This window comes from Lycorma delicatula, chromosome 1, assembly GCF_047948215.1.
Source record: "Lycorma delicatula isolate Av1 chromosome 1, ASM4794821v1, whole genome shotgun sequence".
NCBI lineage: Eukaryota > Metazoa > Arthropoda > Insecta > Hemiptera > Fulgoridae > Lycorma > Lycorma delicatula.
In genome coordinates, this window is record NC_134455.1 from 128,287,051 (window position 1) to 128,307,049 (window position 19,999).

General features: G+C 33.4%; 1 protein-coding gene across 6 annotated transcripts in view; it reads right to left on the reverse strand.

Moving 5' to 3' along the window:
• The window catches only part of gro (TLE family member transcriptional corepressor groucho), a 246,007-nt gene extending 226,468 nt beyond the window's left edge, over window positions 1-19,539 (reverse strand). For all 6 annotated transcript variants that reach the window (XM_075360889.1, XM_075360879.1, XM_075360871.1 and 3 more), the window contains exon 1: window positions 19,222-19,539. In XM_075360889.1, the coding sequence (XP_075217004.1) occupies window positions 19,222-19,257 (36 nt within the window). In that variant the 5' untranslated portion in view covers window positions 19,258-19,539. The remainder of the gene's footprint in view (window positions 1-19,221) is intronic.
• Window positions 19,540-19,999: the final 460 nt, after the last annotated feature.

The following is a 19,999-nucleotide window of genomic DNA, read 5'->3' on the forward strand; positions in this document are numbered from 1 at the left end:
CTCATTCCCAGAGAACATCCGTGCGTGACGTATTAAAAGGCAAATACAACAGTGTTCATGTCTTGGATATACAAATACTCACGATTACAACAAAACATACAGAAAATTGCAAACAAACATATCACGGATTACCGACCATTTGTAAAACGATTGAATCCCATCCTCATCATGTGGGAGGGTATTGTTACTAGTTTTAATATAACAACAGAAGTCCTAAGAAAAATGAACCTTTAAAGTTTCATTTGGCATTCCAAAACAATAATATAGAGTATAATTGTTTTTACGATAGGTAAAAATAACAGATAATGATAGTACATTACTGATACGATGTTAACACTAGGCCGAACAAAACTCACATGAACATTTTTTTCGTGATTTCAAAATATAGGAGAGTAAAATGTAACATTTAAGTATCTTACAAAGATTTAAAATATATATAAATGAAACCTCTACCGTGGATTTGCTTTAAGACATTCGATCTGAAAGTGGGCGATAAGGTCCTCTTGTGGGTGCTAGAGGCCTTCAAGGTGGCGGAAAAATGCCACACAAAATTGGGGGCGTTCAAGCGGTCTAGGAAAGTGAAGGCAAGGCGGATTAAAAATAAAATTCCATTCGGCATGCTGGAAGGCGGAAGTAGATTTCGCCGCTGCTAAGTAGGGGATAAAAAAGATTTCCACCTTAAAGTTAAGAGAAACTTCAAATTTACTCAATACGACAAAGGTTGCATGTGAAAAAAGTTTCACATGTTTAACATCGACAAGCCCCCTCTTCTTACAATTCCGGCAATATTTTAGTCATCCCTTGCCGTAAGGGTTGGTCATATCAAAAATTGTTTCAGACAAATGTTTTAGGTAATGTTTACAGGACTAACGACCACTTTAAACCGATTCGATACTGTGCCTATTAAAAGAGGTATGATTTTTTTTGTCTTCGAAACCCCACTTTTCCACGCCCTGAGCCAATGGTTGGTAATATCAAAAAACTTTACGTAGATAGTTTTTAGGCCGTTATTTAAAGAATAGTTGGAAGTTTAAACGAATTCGATATTTTACTTAATAGGAAATTTATAGCGATTTTTTTTTTTCGAAAACGCCCTTCCATTTCCACGGTCCGATTTTGCCCAATAACAAACTCGACCGAGATTTTGGATCGTTATATTTTATGTATAAATTCGAAAAGGATTGGCGTAAAATTACAGCAGTTATCGTGTCGAAAAGAAAGTGACATATATAGATATATATAATAAATGTACGAGTATGTATAAACTTTTGAACTGACGGTGGTTTTGGGGGTCTGGGGATATGAAACGCGAAGATATGTCGAAATTTTCCGGAAGTCGAATATCTATTAAAATAGGTAGGTTTCTTATGAAACCTACCCAAAAGGCAAAAATTATGTTTTCCTGATATTTCAAACTAAAATAATTAAATACCTTACTACACTAGTAATATTTTATGTTAAAAAAAACGATTGTATTGTAACTACTTTAACTTTGCAACTGAGAAGCTTAGAGAGAGACGTAGAGAATACTCTACTTTCGGACACTATACTTAGATTTCAAAAATCATCAAATTAAAAAAAAAAAAAAAACAGTAAAAAGAAATTTTTTTAAAATTTCTATGTTTTTCTTCGTGTTTGTTGAAGCGCAGTGAAACCCATGCGCTCGATCAAACACGAGTGCATGGTGTTTGCAGTTTACTGAAAATGTTTTTCAGTAAACTGCATTAAAATCGTTTAAAAGCTTAAGACTTTAGCTTTAATTAATTATTTTGTACGTCTTTCTACGATTTTTCTGAACCGAAATATTCCACTTTAAAGAGAAAAGCCCACTTTTGTCTTTAATTCTGCATATCTCCCGATCTAATGTATTGATATTGTTGACTATTTGTTATTATTGGCTGTTACTATTAACTGTTTTTGTTAAATAATTACATATACAATAACTTTCCAAATATTTTTAAATATGCGTTTTAGTTGCTCTCATGTAAAATGTAAGTTTCAACTACTCAGAAACAGAATATGCCACCTTTAAAAAACAATAATTGCAACTGCTGTTTTTTAATTATCATTTTTAACAGATGGTAAGTTTAAAAAGTTTGAGGGGCGCTAGAAAATTTTTAATTCTCAATGTAGGCGGTGGTTGAGAATCAATGCTTTAAGAGATATAAATTTCTTTCACCAAAAACATTTATGATTCACCGTGGCGAGAGGAAAATATTGAGGTGTGTGTATAAATAGGTAAGGGTTTTACTCCATCTCTCACAATTTTTCTAGTGAAGCACATAAAATACCTGAAGCAAAGTGGCAAATCTCGAGGTAAAAATGGCACTAATCTGAGCTTCCTTTTCTGAGAGTAATGATCACCATACTAGTCCCATTGATGAACACAACAATACACAATTTTTTGATGCATGCAGATGCATTCTGATTCTCAGAGTAAATTAATTATAGAAAATACTGTTTATGTGTAAAGGGATTCAAAATAAAATTTTCAATAGCTTGACTAAATTCAAGAGAAAGAACCCAAGGAAAACGCCGAAAAAAGTATTTTAATAGTAGCTTCAAATTTAACATAATTTATTGTCAATTAATTAATTGTCAAGTTTTTTCACTTCCTTGTACGAAGTATTGTGATCGCGAAAAATTTCGTTTTTCAGATTTCAACGGAAATATTCATTTTGACCACCCCTGAAACCATTTTGACTAGTTTCGGCATGATGTCTGTACTTCGCATAACTCAAAAACAATGTTGAAAATTTGGATTTAGCACTGTTGTAACATCTAGCTGTGAACTTCCCCTTTTCAATCCAATCAACTGAACCAAAAGTGTCCAAAAAAGTCAACAATCCAAAAATATTTGAATTTTGGACTTTTCCTTAACTGCAGTAATAAGCTCTCATTGAAAGCTTTTCAACGATATATCATAAGGAGTACTTATGCTTTTTACTTCCAGAGTTATAGTTATAACCAAATAAAATTTTAATTAATGAAATTGGATCTATAAGGGGAAGGCACATCGGTTCAAATAACACTTCATTTCCTTCTTTATTTTAACTTTTTTTAATTTATTTTTTTAAAAATTAAATATAGGCTGTTGATTTTTATTAATAATTAATTATTAACCCGTGATTGTAAAAAAAAAATTCTACAATTAATAATTCAATAATAACAATAAAAAAAGATATGAAAATAATAAGGAGTTATTAGTGAAATAAAACTTTATGTACTTTTAAGAATGTGTATATGTAATTTAATAGGCATTATTACATATGTATATATGTAATAGAGTTGGTGACTATCAGATTATTCAATATAAATTGAAAATTATAATTTAGAATTGTATTTTTTTGGATTTTCTAGTTTAATTTCTGTGTAATTGATTCTGGGATTTCTGTTTAATTTTATCTACATTAAATAAAGTTAACTACGGAGTGACTGAAAAATAGATCCTCACTACAACATACATATACACTGAGGCATACATGCCCGATCTTTAATAAATTGAAAAAATTCTTATCTTTTATTTCATTACCTCCTCTGATATTGTCGGACAATATTTTTCCTAAGTCGGATTTCATCCTACATTTCGTTTACTGTTTTTTGTTGCCAATCATTTAATCGTTCTTTGCTTTTATACAATTCTTCTGATCTTAATTTGTGTACACGTTTTCTAGTTTTCACATTTTCTCTCTCTTTATAATCATCCTCTCTTAAACTTTTTATTCTTTCCTTGGTCTTAACGTTTTTTCCTCTTTATATTTATCATCTTCTCTTAATCTCTTTATTCTTTCTGTGGTTTAAAGTTCTATTTCGAGTAAATTTCTATTGCAGTACTCGTTCGATGTGCTTCATCGTCCTATTTAATTCATCATTAACATACAAGAAAAATTATGTTAAAAGTTAATTATTTACAGTTAATGTACACCAATTGTAATAATGTTACTAGTATAAATAAATTTCATGTTTGATTTATTAATATTTTAATTATTAACCTGCGATTGTAAAAAAAAATTTACAAGAAATTAGAATTTAATAAGTTATTAATGAAATAAAATTTTACGTACTTTTTTTAAAAAAAAAGATGTGTATATGTAATTTAATAGTCGTACAAGGAAATAATGTAGTCTCCACATCAGATTTTTCCTTCTTGTAAAAATGCATACAAACAAGAAAAATCACAAAAACGAATCGTTCCCGTACAAAAGTTCAAACAACTTTATTGCAAAACGTCTTTTAAAATTAACTGTAATATCTATTTCATAACTTATTATTATTAAATTAACCACCATATTACAGCTAACAACTTAACTTTTATCGATACATGAGAGTTTTTATAAAATTCACATTGTGTATATAACTGAAAATAATTACAAAGTTAAATTATCCAAAATTGCCAGAAGTTTACTTATACAGCAATATACTATCTGTACATTTGATACAAGCAACGAAAGATTATTCCAAGCATACAACAAACAGGTTAGCCTCAACCGAAGTTGTTGCCAGTTATCATCCGTTAAATAAATAACTATAATTAAGTACACGCACTTGCACTATTGTTAGAAGTATTAAACGAGAAATTTACAAACCAATAATTTTATTTTCTTTAAAATTAGCCGGTGAGTGACAATTTGACAGAAAGCAGTTATGTACGAATCCAAAAGGAAAATGACTGCAAAACTAAATTTCTAAGAACAGAGTAATATTTTATTTAAGTAAATAAATCCAAAGGCCCATTTTAAACAATTAGACATTGATACTTAGTAAATCTCTTATTTTTAAATAATTTATGTTTTGTGTATTTATATTGTTATTTTAACAACTAAACTCATTATAAAAAAATCAGACTTCGATAAACTATGTTAAACGTGACTCCTTGATAAGAATAAAAATATTTTTATTCAAAATATATAAATAATTAACATATAAAATAAATCCTTAACTTTTTTCGAATGAATTATAACGAAAAAAAAATTATAATTTGAGACAATATTTACACATTAAAGTCACAAAATAAGAGTCATTTGTATCGTAAGAAACGATTGGCGCTGAGAAATTTCGCTAGCGGTAGTTCAGAAGTCACGATTCTTGCTCCTTGATTGACAGAGCAAACTGGAAAATCCCTGCAATCGGTCGGTACTTTTTGATAATAATTATATACATTAGAATAGCATAGCCGGTTCACACAAGACGAACAAATACGAATAAAGCGTGTCGATGAATATTCCATTCATGAGTATTACCATGGTCACCTTCAAAGTATTCGTTCGTGTAGTGTGGACAGACGTTTTTGGACAAATGGTACCGCCCACGTAAAATAAAAAAAATCTGATGTGGACATTACATGACTTCCTTGTACGCCTATTAAATTACATATACATATTTTTGCTGCACTTCATTTAAACTTGGTTCATTTGAAAGTGCGATACAATCCTCCATTTTTTTAATAAAGTGGACAGTTACACAGTTGCATTGTGGTGGACACCACATTGCATCACATTTTTTGTGGTGTTTCTATCAGAATTTTATATTAGTTTATATATTAATTTTGTTTCACGTCGCTGAACTAGTTATGTGGTTAAATGATAACGTGTCGGATCCGTAACCATGGACATATCGGTCCAAATCCGACTTCATATAAAAATGTGTTTTTAACGTTTTTTTTTTAATTTAAATATATTGATTTATTATTATTAAAAAATAGCAGACCCGGCAATGCTTTGTTATTGCTAGATTTGAAAAAAAAGAATATATATCGGCGAGCGAACACGATAGCAACGATGCGAGCGCACAGTGTACGTACGCGCTGATACAAGCATCATTCCCACCGCGTAGTTCTCCCACCATAACGCGCACCAGCCCACCACTCTCAGGCTCCAATAAAAGAGCGTGCACGAAAGTGAATTTAGAATTCATCGTCGACCACCACCTTGGAGAAGACCAAGCAGAAGAAGATGGAAGAAAACAAAAGGTCCCTGGCCTGCTCAACGTAGGACTTCCCGGCGGATGCCAACATCTCCGCCGGAGCAGCAGGCCTGGCCGGGCCGCTGGACGCGGACGCTATCTTCCCGCTCCAGCTCCAGCTTGCCGGGCTTCAATTGCCCTGGCCGGCGGACTCAGCAGCGGGAGCCGGTCCAGCGTGGGATCGTTCGGAGGGTACCGCCTCGTTCGCGTCAGCGAAGGTCGACCGATGCCGATCCGACACTGCGGGGCTCTGGGGGCTACCACTGCCACGCTGTAGTGAGGACCCAACTGCCATTGAGGGAAAGCTCGGTCGGACTTTAATGGACGAGCCGCAACTCCCCGACTTCGCCGGAGACCAGCTTCCGGACTCAACAGATCTTCTCAGAGCTAACGCAAAAACGGCCCTTTCCAGGGACACCAGAAGGTTATGAATTACGAGCCGTCGAAGTCATTTGACAACAACAGCCCATCTCGGAGCTACCATACGGTTAGTAATTACGAGCTATCGAAGCCAATCGACGATAAAAACGGCCCTTTTAGGGCTACCATAAGGTTAGCAAGTGCCACGTGCCGTCGAAGCCATTAGGCGACTATATAACTATATATCTATATATCTATATATATATATATATATATATATATATATATATATAGATTAAATGAACACAATTGGTAGTTTGATAAAACATTAACAAATGAACACAATTGAAAGTTTGATAAAACATTAACAAAATGAACATTACGAAACTTCATAAAATTAAACCTTTCCATTTTACCTTTTATTTCTTTTCTCCTTTACCTTTTACCCTTTATTTCTTTTCTCCTTTCCTTTTTCTCCTTCACCATTTTCATTTTTACCATTTTCCCTTTACCCGTTTACCCATTCCCTTTCCCCATTTACCCCTTTTCCTCCGAATTTCCCCTTTCTTCCGACATTTCTCTTTCCCTTTTCTTTTTTTTCTCCTTTCCTCTTTCCATTCCCTTTTCACGTTTTTATTTTTCCCCGTTTTTCTTTTTTCCAGTTACTTTTTCTTCACTTTTTACCTTTTTAGATTTTTCCTTTTCCCTACGCGTAATTCGGATCAGTAGTATTTAGTCTATAGCGGACACACATATCGAAAAGATGAAATGCAATCGTAAAATATTTAGTATAGCGTGTGTTGCTTTTAAGTCCAACAGATAGCACTGTTTTTCAAAAGAAGCATGTTTTTACCTGTCACAGGTGTGACATCTTAAGTATATAAAAAAAACGCGCGTATTCGAATGCAACGCTGTGTCAAAATTTCAAAGCAGTTGGTGAAGAACTTTAGGAAATTTAAAATTCTGAATAAACGAACATTTATATTTTTATTTATATCGATTATTAACCTCTATAAAAATGTTTGAATTAAAATGAAAATTACATAAAATTTTATTTTACTATTAACCTCTGAATTTTTTCATAATTTTTTTTATTATTATTTAATTATTTTTTGTAAATGTTTTTTTTTTTTTTACAATCGGAGATTAATAATTGTTTTGTTAATAAATAAATATCTCTAAATTAAAAAAAAAAAAGAAAAAAAAAATAAGTACATGAGTTCCCCTTGTCTTCCCCTTGTAAGATCCAAATATTTCATTAATTAAAATTTCATTTGGCTATAACTCTGGAATTAATGAAAATAAGTACCACTTATGAAATATTGTTAAAAATTTCTCAATGAGCTTTACTGCAATGAAAAAAATGAGGGCTCATTACTCCAGTTAACAAAAAGTCCAAAATCCAAATTGTTTGGATTTTTTGGGGTTTTTTTGGACACTTTTGGTCCAGTCGACTGCAATCAAAAGGAGAGGTGCATAACTAGATGTTACAACAGTCCTAAATCCAAAATTTCAACATCCTACGGCTACTGGTTTTTGAGTTATGCGAGATACATACGTACGTACAGACGTCACACCGAAACTAGTCAAAATGGACTCAGAGATGGTAAAGAAGGATGTTTCCGTTGAAATCTAAAAACTGAAATTCTTCGCGATCACAATACTTCCTTTACTTCCTACAAGGAAGTAAAAAATATGAGAATTTAAAAGTTTATTCTCTTATAAACATTTTTTATACATTAATACAGCAAGGCTAAATCGTAGAATCGGACAAAGAGACTAATTATCACGTAATAACGAAACATTATAATCTAATAACAGAGACGGAAAAAAATTTCATACCAGCGAACGCAACTACCAAATAGATGAAAGCAATACACACTGTTAGAGTTAGTATTAGGGCGAAGGTGGATCGAGTCGAGCCGAACCTCCCCCACCGTAGTCACCAATTCCACCACCCTAAAACAAGTAATACAGTACTGTTCTTCACCCCACCGACTAATCTCCCTCTCAGTAAACAACCGACACTCAGCCGACCCTATTTACAACGTATAAAAATCATGATATCTGGGAATAAAATAATAGGTTTAATAATAATATCTATAGGAGTGTGCATTTTCAATAAACAAAAGTTCGATCAAGTCCTTATTCACATGAATCATAATAATAATGAACGTATTACGCGGTTCGTCCACGTGCCTACAACCATGATATCATGATCGTTATCAATGAATTATTCGAAATGCAATTTTATTCATTTAAAAAAAAAGACAATAATATTTAATCGTGTTTTATTACATAACATAAATTAACATGATTTAACTTATATTACTTTGATATTTCTATCAGAACTATTAAAAGAGTACACTATTTCTAAAATGAAAATCAAGGATAAGTCAATTATTATCCGTAATTTTTGTTTATTTTGGTAGTACTGTCGTGTTGCGTAGATGACGCATGCGTGGTTTAATTATTATTATATCTGAACAGGTTTGATGCTGCTAGGATAGTTCCATTATCGCTGCCCTGCTGTTAACCATGGCTGCTCCGCTTTCTGTTTGCACCAAAGTAGAGCAACGTTTAGTGATCCGTTCTTTGTGGGCGGAAGGTGTATCAGGGACCGAAATTCATCGAAGACTTTCGGTACAGTACGGGAACAGTGTGTTGCCGCAACGGAGTATCTACAAATGGATTGAAAAATTCAAAAATGTTCGCACATGGGTTACGCATGACGAAGGAGCCGGACGACCGTTTACCGCCACAAATGAAGAAAACGTTGAGCGTGCATGTGACATGGTTTTCTTAGACAGACGAGTAACTATCGATGAAGTGGCACATCGTCTGCAAATTAGTCACGGTTCTGCCTACGAAATCATCCACAGCAGACTTGGGTTTCATAAAGTCTGTGTAAGATGGGTCCCAAAACAATTCGCACAGTTGTATAAACAAACGCACCTGTGCATCTGCCAAAAACATTTGGATCGCTATGGTAACGAACGGGACATCTTCATAGACAGAATCATCACTGATGACGAAACACGGATCCATCATTACGAGCCGGAGAGTAAACGGCAGAGTAAGGAATGGAAACACCCAAATTCGCCCTGCAAAAAAAAGTTCACGACCCAACCGTCCGCAGGAAAACTGAAGCTTACGGTTTTTTGGGACTCACAAGGCCCAGTACTGGAACATTATGAGGAAAGGGGCACGACAATAAACAGTGCACGTTACAGTGATATGCTCACTGCCAAGCTGAAGCCTGCAATTCGAAGAAAACGCCGAGAACTGCTGTCGAAAGGTTGGTTGGTTGTGTTGGTGCACGAAAATGCCCGTCCACATAGTTTAGCCCACACTGCTGAAACACTCCAGAAACTCGACTTTGAAGTACTGGCTCATCCTCTGTATAGTCCTGATCTTGCCCCTTCTGACTACCACTTGTTTGGTCCACTCAAAGAGGCATTAAGGGGCCGTCGATTTACCTCGGACGAAACGGTGAAAGAAGCGGTGCATTCCTGGCTCGCAGCTCAACCGAAAACCTTCTCTTATGAGGGCATCAGGAAGCTTGTGTAACGATGGACCAAGTGCGTAGAAATGCAAGGGGACTGTGTTGAAAAATGATGTACATGTAAGTTTCCTATTAAAATTAGTTATAAAATTTATAACTACATTGCGGATAATAATTGACTTACCCTCGTATTTATTCCAGTTAATATATTTTATAATTCATTAGCAAATTTGATTGCAATTTATTAATAAATTACGAAAATATTAAAAATCTACAAACAGTGGCAGCTCATAGCTACAATTAGTGAGGGTGCTGCTCCAGAAAATCATTTTTAGGGCCTTTTCAAGGCCATGTTTAAAGTTTTCTGAAAATAAAAGAACCGAAAAAATGAATCAAATAGCATATCTGAAAGCAGGATAATAATCTAATTTAACACTTTATCACATTCAAGTTTATGGTACCGTATTCGGTTTATCCGAATAAATAATAAAATGTCAATACAGATAATATATTTTAGTATTATAAGATAACTTAATAAAATGTCTGCTTAAAGGGTTTTTATATATTCAGAAACAAATACATAATTCGTTTTTTTCTAATTTCCTTCTCTATCGCCCTTCAAGCATGTTTTTGGACCGATTTAACGATCAAAGAGCCCTTGCTTTCCGCCATCTTCTTATCACTACTGAAAAAACCACTCTCATATTCCTTCCACCGACTAAACTAGAAAAGAGAACGAACACGGAACGTTTCATACACACGGGGAGTAAAAAAAAAAACTACCTTCCACCAGCATCCCAGGGTCGGCACTGCGGGAGCGACAGTGCTCTCTCTCCCTCGTAGCCTCGCGTGCAGTTTCCTATGTGCGCATGCGCACAACAGCCAAATACCACGCCGCAGAAATTCTGAAGCGCACAGTTCCATATAAAATGTTTATATCTTTTTCATAACTGGAATGACATTAAGCTTAAGGATTATATATTATACAAGTGTAAAGAAAGAATTAAAGAAAAATCTGATGTAGGCAACATATGACTTCCTTGTACGCCTATTAGATTACACATACACTTCTCTTTTAATGAAAAGTATATAAAATTTTATTTCATAAATAACTTCTGACATACTTTCATATATATCTTTTTATTATTATTGTATTATTATTTATCATAATTTTTTTTTACAAGCAGAGATTAATAATTATTAGTAAATCGATATATTTAAATTAAAAAAAAAAAGGTGATGAAGTCTGATTCGAACCGATGTACTTCTAAGATCCAAATTTTCATTAATTAAAATTTCATTTGGCTATAACTCTGGGACCAATGAAAATGAATACTACTTACGATATATCGTTGAAAAGCTCTCAATGAGCGCTTATTAATGTAGTTAAAAAAAGTCTAAAATCCAAATCTGTTTTAGATTTTGGACTTTGGACACTTTTAGTTCAGTCGATTGCAATCAAAAAGGGAGGTGCACAATTCAACATTACAACAATCTTAAATCGAAAATATCAACATCCTACGACAAATTATTTTTGAGTTATGCGAGATACATACGTACGTACATACATACATACCTATGTACAAACGTCACGCCGAAACCAGTCAAAATGGATTCAAGGATGGTCAAAATGGATATTTCCGTTGAAATCTGAAAACCGAAATTTTTTGCGATCATAATACTTCCTTTACTTCGTACAAGGAAGTAAAAACGGAGTACATTTAACATTTATGACGCACTCAAGATTCGTCACGACCAAAATTAGATAAACCTCATCATTGTCTTTCCAGTAAACCCAAGTCATGTAAAATTACAGAACACCCCTGTTTACTAAGACAAAGCTCATCGTACTTTCTTCGCAACAATACTTGTTTGAGACGTTACTTTAGATTAATGATTTAATTTAATGCTATTACTCCGACCCTCAAACGTTCATCCTAGTTTGAATTCATGTTAAGCATGATATTTTTCATACGCTACAAAATTCCCACACACCAGCCTTAAGTTTACGTAGCAAATTAATAATCAAATAACAAGAAAAATAAAATTTTAAATATAATAATCATGGGAACTAACATCCAAACAATAAAATATTACAAATATACTAGTTAATTTGACATCCCTAATTGTAAATTTAAGTAACGTTTCATAACATAACGCCGAAACAATAGTTCCCATCAAGAAGCCCTTGATTGAACAAGTTTACTGGTTAAATGAGTTCATAATATAAGACTACCATAAAACAAGACTACAAAAGATTATACAATAATCACAACAATATTGTAAGTATACATTTTTATGATCATTCTTAAGTCTAAATTTTTGGCTGCTTTAATCAATAAAGTGAATAAGTTAGTAATTAGTGTTAGTTACTTAACTAAGTAGTTTTACCAACTGGTCAAAATTAGGTGAATTTTTAAAATACTAAGACTTCATACCAGTAACTAGTCCAATTTAGTGTATGACCTCTCTCTTTTTCTGTTTAGCCTCCGGAACCACCGTAAGGTATTACTTCAGAGGATGATATGTATGAATGAGAATGAATGCAGTCTTGTAGTCTCAGGTCGACCACTCCTGAGAAGTCTGGTTAATTGAAACTTAACCACCACCAAAGAACACCGGTATCCACGATTTAGTATTCAAATCCGTAAAAAAATAACTACCTTTACTACGATTTGAACCTTAGAACTCTCGACTTCGAAATCAGGTGATTTGCGATAACGAGTTAACCACTAGATAATTTAGTATCATTTGGAAAAATTAAGTGTCAACTATACATAATAACTACAAGTTTTCTTTACATCTAGTTGTACTACATTTTCGATGACCACACCGACACGTCCTGTCATGTTATATCAATTTCGTTTGGTTAATACTTGACATGAAATAATCATTTCAATTTCATATCAATGTACTGGTGATCTTTTGATAAAGTAGAATCGTGAGCTGATATTTTATAATAATATGAAAATTACGTCTTCATCAGAGGAAGAGGTAGTAGAAAAAAGGCAGATAGGGATTTGTTTGTAGAAATTAACATCGGAAAATAAAAGAGTATTTGAAAAGCAGTTTCCGGGAGTAATACTGTAAAAGAATCACGTCTGGGAAATAATCATGGATTTGTAATCAAATACTCAATGTACTTAATGGTAACAACAGTGGAGTAAAGAATTAAAAATAATATGAAATCTGCCGCGAAGAAGAAAATTGACATCAAAGTGAATGAAAATCTGGAGTTCATTAAGTCCGCAGAAGTATGTCAACCGTCTGAATGAAAGAGCATCACCGAGTGTTTCATTTTTTCTGGCAATAATTCAATTGTTAAAAAATCGATGTTCTCATTTTCAAAACGCAGTATGGTAACTACTTTCCTTCGTTCGCCAAACACATTCTTGTTATGTATATTAACGAACTTCGCTACGGCTGGAAATAAATAAACAAGCATGCCTTCTGTAACATTTAAAAAATTTAGTCCAATTTTAAAAAATTTAAAAACTCCGTAGTCCAACGGTGCTTAATTTAAATCTCTACGAACACAGAAAAATACATAATTAATTTTTACTAATTACCTTCTCTTTCACCCTTCCAGCTTGTTTTTGCACAGATTTGGCGATCAAAGAGCCTTTACTTTCCGCCATCTTCTGATCACTACTGAAAAAACAACTTTCATATTCCTTCCACCAACTAAACTAGAAAGGGGAACGAACAAAGAATGTTCCATACACACGCGGAGTAAAAAAAGACTACCTTCCACCAGCACACCAGGATCGGCACTGCGGGAGCGACAGTGCTCTCTCTCCCTCGCAGTCTCGCGTGCAGCTTCCTGTGTGCGCATGCGTACAACAGCCAAACACTACGCCGCTGGAACTGGGAAGCGCACAGTTCCATACAAAGAATTTTATATCTTTTTCATAAACTGGGGAATGGCTACTGACATTAAGCTTAAGGATTATATATTGTACAAATGTAAGTGATAGTAGGGGATGCTGCAGTATAGCAGTTCCTATACGCGAGCCATCACTGTTATTACTTTTTTTTTCTCTTTAGCCTCCTGGAATTTTTGCAATTTTTTGAAGTGTCAGTATTACTTCAGAGGATGCTATGTTTGAGTATAAATGAAGTGTAGTCTTGTACAGTCTCAGGTCGACCATTTCTGAGATGTGTGGTTAATTGAAACCCCTCTACCAAAGAACACCGGTAACCACGATCTAGTATTCAAATCCGTATAAAAGTAATAAAAGTAACTGCCTTTACTAGGACTTGAATTTTGGAACTCTCGACTTCGAAATCTGCTGATTTGCGAAGACACGTTCACCACTAGACCAACCCGATGGGTTGTTGTTACTGAATTAAAATTAAATATGTTGTTTTTATTCACTTTTTTTAAGTACTTACTAGAAATCTAGAAAAACCAAGCTGATACTAAACTTGATTGTTACCGGTTTTTTTTTAGGTTAAAATCAAATATAATTAATAACGAATGCATCAACTCTTAAATTAAACACTGCACTATGATTTTTATCATATAATTTACTAAAACTTAAGAAATCTTTGTTTATCCAAAGGAAATGCTATTACAAGAGGTCAATAATACCCGTACACTACAAGTAAGTATTAAATAACAAAAAAAAAAGTCGAGAATAAATAAACAAGGAACAGCGAGCGACACTGAATCGACTTTAATGTCATAAATAAATATTGTGGAAATGAAACAGAGAAAGACAGAATACTGTATACACACGACCTCATTTCACCAAATAATATATTACTGTATTTCATTTTAACACAGAACAGCATTTATAAACGTAACAAAATATTTGAATCAAAATTCAACTAAACTAAAATATTCAAACACTAGTCTACTCCTCGTAGTACACTACTAATTTGTACTACTGCAGGCAAAAAACCGCATTAAATGATAAATGTAAACATGTTAATACACCCTCAAGCAAGTACAGAAAGATCAAATCGATCTTTCTATAATCAAAGTTCAAGAGAAAAGCAAAATGGAGAGAAAAAGACAATTTCAATAAGTATTTTTTTTTATAACAAGATATATTCTTTTACTTAAAGCCACAATCGTCCACTGAAAATAAATTTTTACAAAGGTGGAACGACCTAAACGGGGAGATAGAACAGCGTATCATGAAAAATTATGTCACTAAGAATAAAATAATGTACAGAAATAGACCACGATAAATATGCATGTTACTGATTAACGTATTTACTTATTACAGATGTACTGTCCAAAAAACCGAAGAAGCAAAAGTTAAGTATTAGTAATAAAGGAGAACAATTTATTAAAACAAAATGGATGCAGAAGAAACATGTGTAATTGATATTTGAACATAAAATGTATTTGCAGCAGTGGCGCTCGCGTATAGGCACTGTGGAACTGCAGCGCCCCCTATTTCCACTTATAATATTATCGATAACATTTAATAAAATGAGTCCTTTTTTTCTTTTTCTTTTTATACTTGTACAATATATATATATATATATATAATCACTAAGCTTAATCTCAGTAGCCATCCCCCAGTTTATGAAACAGATACAAAAATCTTTGTATAAAACTGTGCGATTCACAGTTCCAGCGGCATGGTGTTTGGATGTTGTGCGCATGCTCACATAGAGGAAGCTGCACGCGATATTGAAAGAGAAAGAGAGCACGCACTGTCGTTACCGCAGTGCTGGTGGAAGGTAGTTTTTTCTCAGCGTTTGTATGGAACGTTCCTTGTTCGTTCCCTTTTCTAGTTTAGTCGGTGAAAGGAATATGAAACTTGTTTTTTCAGGAGTAATCAGAAGACGGCGGAAAGAAAGGCCTCTTCGATCGCCAAATCTGTTCAAAAACACGCTGGAAGGGTGAAAGAGAAGGTAATTAGGAAAACTAATTATGTATTTGGTTCCGTGTATGCGTAGAAATTTAAATTTAGCACCATTGGACTACGGGGTTTTTAAGCGGGCATATTATGAAGTTATTATCTAATAATAATGAAAAATATTGCATATTGACATTTTATTATTTATTCGATTAAACCGAATACGGTTTTTAAGTACAACAAATACATAAAAATGTATTTGTGATAAAGTGTAGAATTGAATTATTATCCTACCCACCGGGTTGGTCTAGTGGTGAACGCATATTTTTAAATCAGCTGATTTCTAAGTTGAGAGTTCCAAGGTTCAAACCCTATTAAAGGCAGTTACTTTAATACGGATTTGAATACTAGATCGGGGATACTGGTATTCGTTGGTGGTGGGTTTCAATTAATCACAGATCTCAGAAATGGTCGACCTGAGACTGTACAAAACTAACTTACACTCATACATATCATCCTCATTTATCCTCTGAAGTAATACTTGACGGTGATTCTCGGAAGCAAAACAGAAAAAAATGATTGTCCTGTTTCCAGCTATTCTATTTGATTCATTTTTTACAGTTCTTTTATTTTACAGAAAACTTTAACCATGACTTTGAAAAGGCCCAGAAAAAAGTTTCTGGAGCAGCACCCTTACAAATTTTTGCTAGGAGCCACCACTGATTTGTAGCGAAAAATAATACGAAAGTTTTTAGAAACGCCTTCACCAACACTTGATAAACGTCGTAAATCTACCACTCAACAAAATGTGTTATTAATAGATACACTTAAAATTGTCAGTACATACGTGTACAAATATAAAGTTTATCAACAATTCTGATTGGAGGATGAAAGAAATATTATCATATGCCTATATGGAAAAAGTTGAACGTTTGCTTCAAAAGCTACAACAATTTTTTTTTATTGTTAACTACATCTACAAAAAAAAAATTCTATAGTAGCAATGTTTACTTGTTTCGAGTTAACCACTTTCAGATTTTTTTTTCACACGTATAAAAAAGTCAACACCAGAAACTTGCTGTCAGTAAGAGATGTGGCTATTATTATTATTATTATTATTTAAGATAAAACATAAAGCCTAGTTTCATCGAAAATTAAGAAAAAAATTCAAACTCCAATCTGGTATTCATGACGTAATATTTTAAAAAGGGGAGTGTCTCAAGAAGCTTTTTTTTAAAAGAAATTTGCTGAATCATGGTAAAATGTTTATAATTCTCATTTTAAATTAAATGACTGTAATCAATATAAAGACTGTTTAATGTTTTATTGAAAAATTAACATCGGTTTAAACGATCCCGTGAGACAGACACAAAACACCAAAATAATACAACGTTTTTTTTATGAAACGTGTTAATATCATGAACACAAAGTATAATGTAAAACACAGCATGTTTAGAACTGTTATAAATAACGTTACAGTATTAGGTTTGGTTAGTAAAACCATTCCAACCGTGTGACCGACAGATCTCTCTATGTAATGTCTCCCTATTCAACCAGACGTCAGCAAAGATAAGAAAAATAAAGTAAACCGATTTAAAAATAAACAACTTCATATTAAATAATAATATACTAATAATGGGATTTCCGTACTAATAATTTTCAGTATATTGAAGCACATGGTTTGTGCTAATGAAGTGTGTTCACTTCTAAACACAAATGGAATGGCCTTTACAGATACAATTACTCGGCACGTACAGATATACAGTATTTCGACACAACTCAAGAGTAAGTACGTAAGTATATATGTTAGCGTACGAGTCTTGTTTCACACATGCAAGTAATGCTTAACACATATCTTACTTCATATTTTTTTTATTTTATTTATTAAGAAAAGCTTCAAAGAAAACAAACAATTTTCCTGGAAATCTCAAAATATCACGAAAGAAAAACAATGACGGTTTCCCAATTAAATAGCTGTAGATAACCGTTTCAACTGTTATTTCCATGTTCACGTATTAAAACGTGACATGGAAAAAAGTAAACTTGAATTTATTTTTCTAAAACTAATTGATTAAACTGGCCTTTGGCCAATTCACGCAATAAAAAACTTGACGCGACCGATCATCGTTACAGTTGGATTGTGCTATTAACGTTAAAATCAAATATTAGGATTTTAGTACAAAATCCTAAAATATATTGTTAATTATAAATTTTAGTACTAATCAACCAATTAAATGAATTTACTTTATCTACACAAATCTGAGCAATTAAATATTAAATAATTACAACACGTACCTTTTATTTCTTTTTTAAATAAGAAATAATTTGTTAATTATTTAACAAAATATACGGAGCACGATATAAGTAATCTATATCATTATTTATAAAGAAAAATTGACATTGCGGTTAGTTTTGGACGTACGTCGACGAATTGGGAAAACTGCTTATTAAAGTTGACAACCCAAACGGATTGTTTTATAAAAATGAATCAATTTTGAAATTCCATTAAAAAAAATAAAATAAAGAGTGTTCAACATAAAAGACAATACAAGAGGCATATAAGAGACATAAAACATAAAACAGCAATAAAAATAAAAAAAACATAACGCCTCATAAATAATGAGGCGTGTTATGTTTTTTTTTACATAGCCAGTAAATAAAAGCTGGTAAAACCTAATACTCATACCGCCGCAACCAACTCGGACTATCGCAATCACGTGCGCGCGCGTACACGTGATTGCATGATAATCACACATTTACGTAACGAAAATACGCGCACGCACGTGAGTTACGTACCTCGATTTGATTATATTTTCTCAGCTGTTATAGTAATCAGTACAAACAAAATGTAACTTATAATCTAATCTTGAAAAAACAATACAGTACAAGTTAAAGAAGAAAATGTTCAATTTTACAGTAACTTAGTTTAACTAAGCAAAATAACTTATTATGTTAATAGCTATAATAAAATGTCACGCTGATATGTTATTATAGTGTCATACCGGTTTCTAAATCACCTGGTCTTAGTCTGACAAGGGCCAGGCATATTTTTAACAGATAATATAGTTCATTAATTTTATCAACCTTTATAAAGTATTTGCAAGACCGGAGTCGTAATAACAAAATTGAAAAGTTTTTCAACAAAAATAAGTAGTTTTAAAATTAAAAAATTAATACTTATTTAATAAATAACGTTAATCTAAAAATACAGTAAAATTCAATTCCTTTTTAAAATGATTATTTAAAGAAAGAACTCTGTAAACGTTTCGTAAAATTGAATAGATTTATGGGCTTAATTCATTAAATATCTTCTCGCTAAACAAATAACTTAAGTACCACAGATGGTAAAATATTACCACTTTTCGAGAAACAAAAACCGTAATATTTGCGTCCAAAGTTTATTTACGCCGTTATTTCAACGATGTAACAAAATTTGCATTATTTATTTTCAATAATGTAATGATAATTATGAATTTTGAGTGAAATAATAGACACAAAAAAGTATCAACAAAACAAAGGAGGTTAGATTAACTACTGACGATGAGGTTATAAACACACATACGCACAACGACTTACCCCAGCTGATGGGTGCCTTGTAGGCGCAGAATACATCGTTTATTAGGCTTCCGATCGAGTAGTCGTCATATCTGAAATTCACAACACAAAAACAAGCAAGCACCTCCACTAAAATCACTAAACACCACACACCACATGAACATTAATCACGAGCAGACATTTTTCAGGACGCATCCTCCGTTAATTCAAAATTTTAGAAAAATAGCAACTATAACAACACAACAACAAAACACGACGCCGCCGCTAGGCTTTCACACATCCAAAGCGCACAATCCATTCGCCCCACTACGACATACAACAGCACAGCTATAGCACAAGCACAACTAACAGCACGGAGAACACAGAGAGATGTACTTTCGGCTGTAATCGTGTAATAGCTCACGTGGTCTACCGAAAAGAAACGTCACGAGTTCTCGACCAATCAGAATGTAATATCGACCGCGCCACTCCCACCGGTAGCTATGTGACAGTCTGATGTCTACTCCACGTGGAGTAGTATCGACAAGCGTCCGATTCCCCTCCTCTTCCTCAATACCATCATCGGCGCCCTACCTTCGACCCCTCCCGTAAACTACGCTCTCTCACTCGCACGATACATTCTTTTTCTAACTCTGTCCCGTTCTCACTCGCTCTTCTCTTTCTCACACTCTCGTACACTCTTTTCCAAGACTCCCTCAAACATAACACGGTGAGCCCCGCTCGCTGCACATTGATACAAAACGCGTTTAAACTCTTCTTCCACTGTTCAAAACAACACGCGTTATACAATTTATTTTAA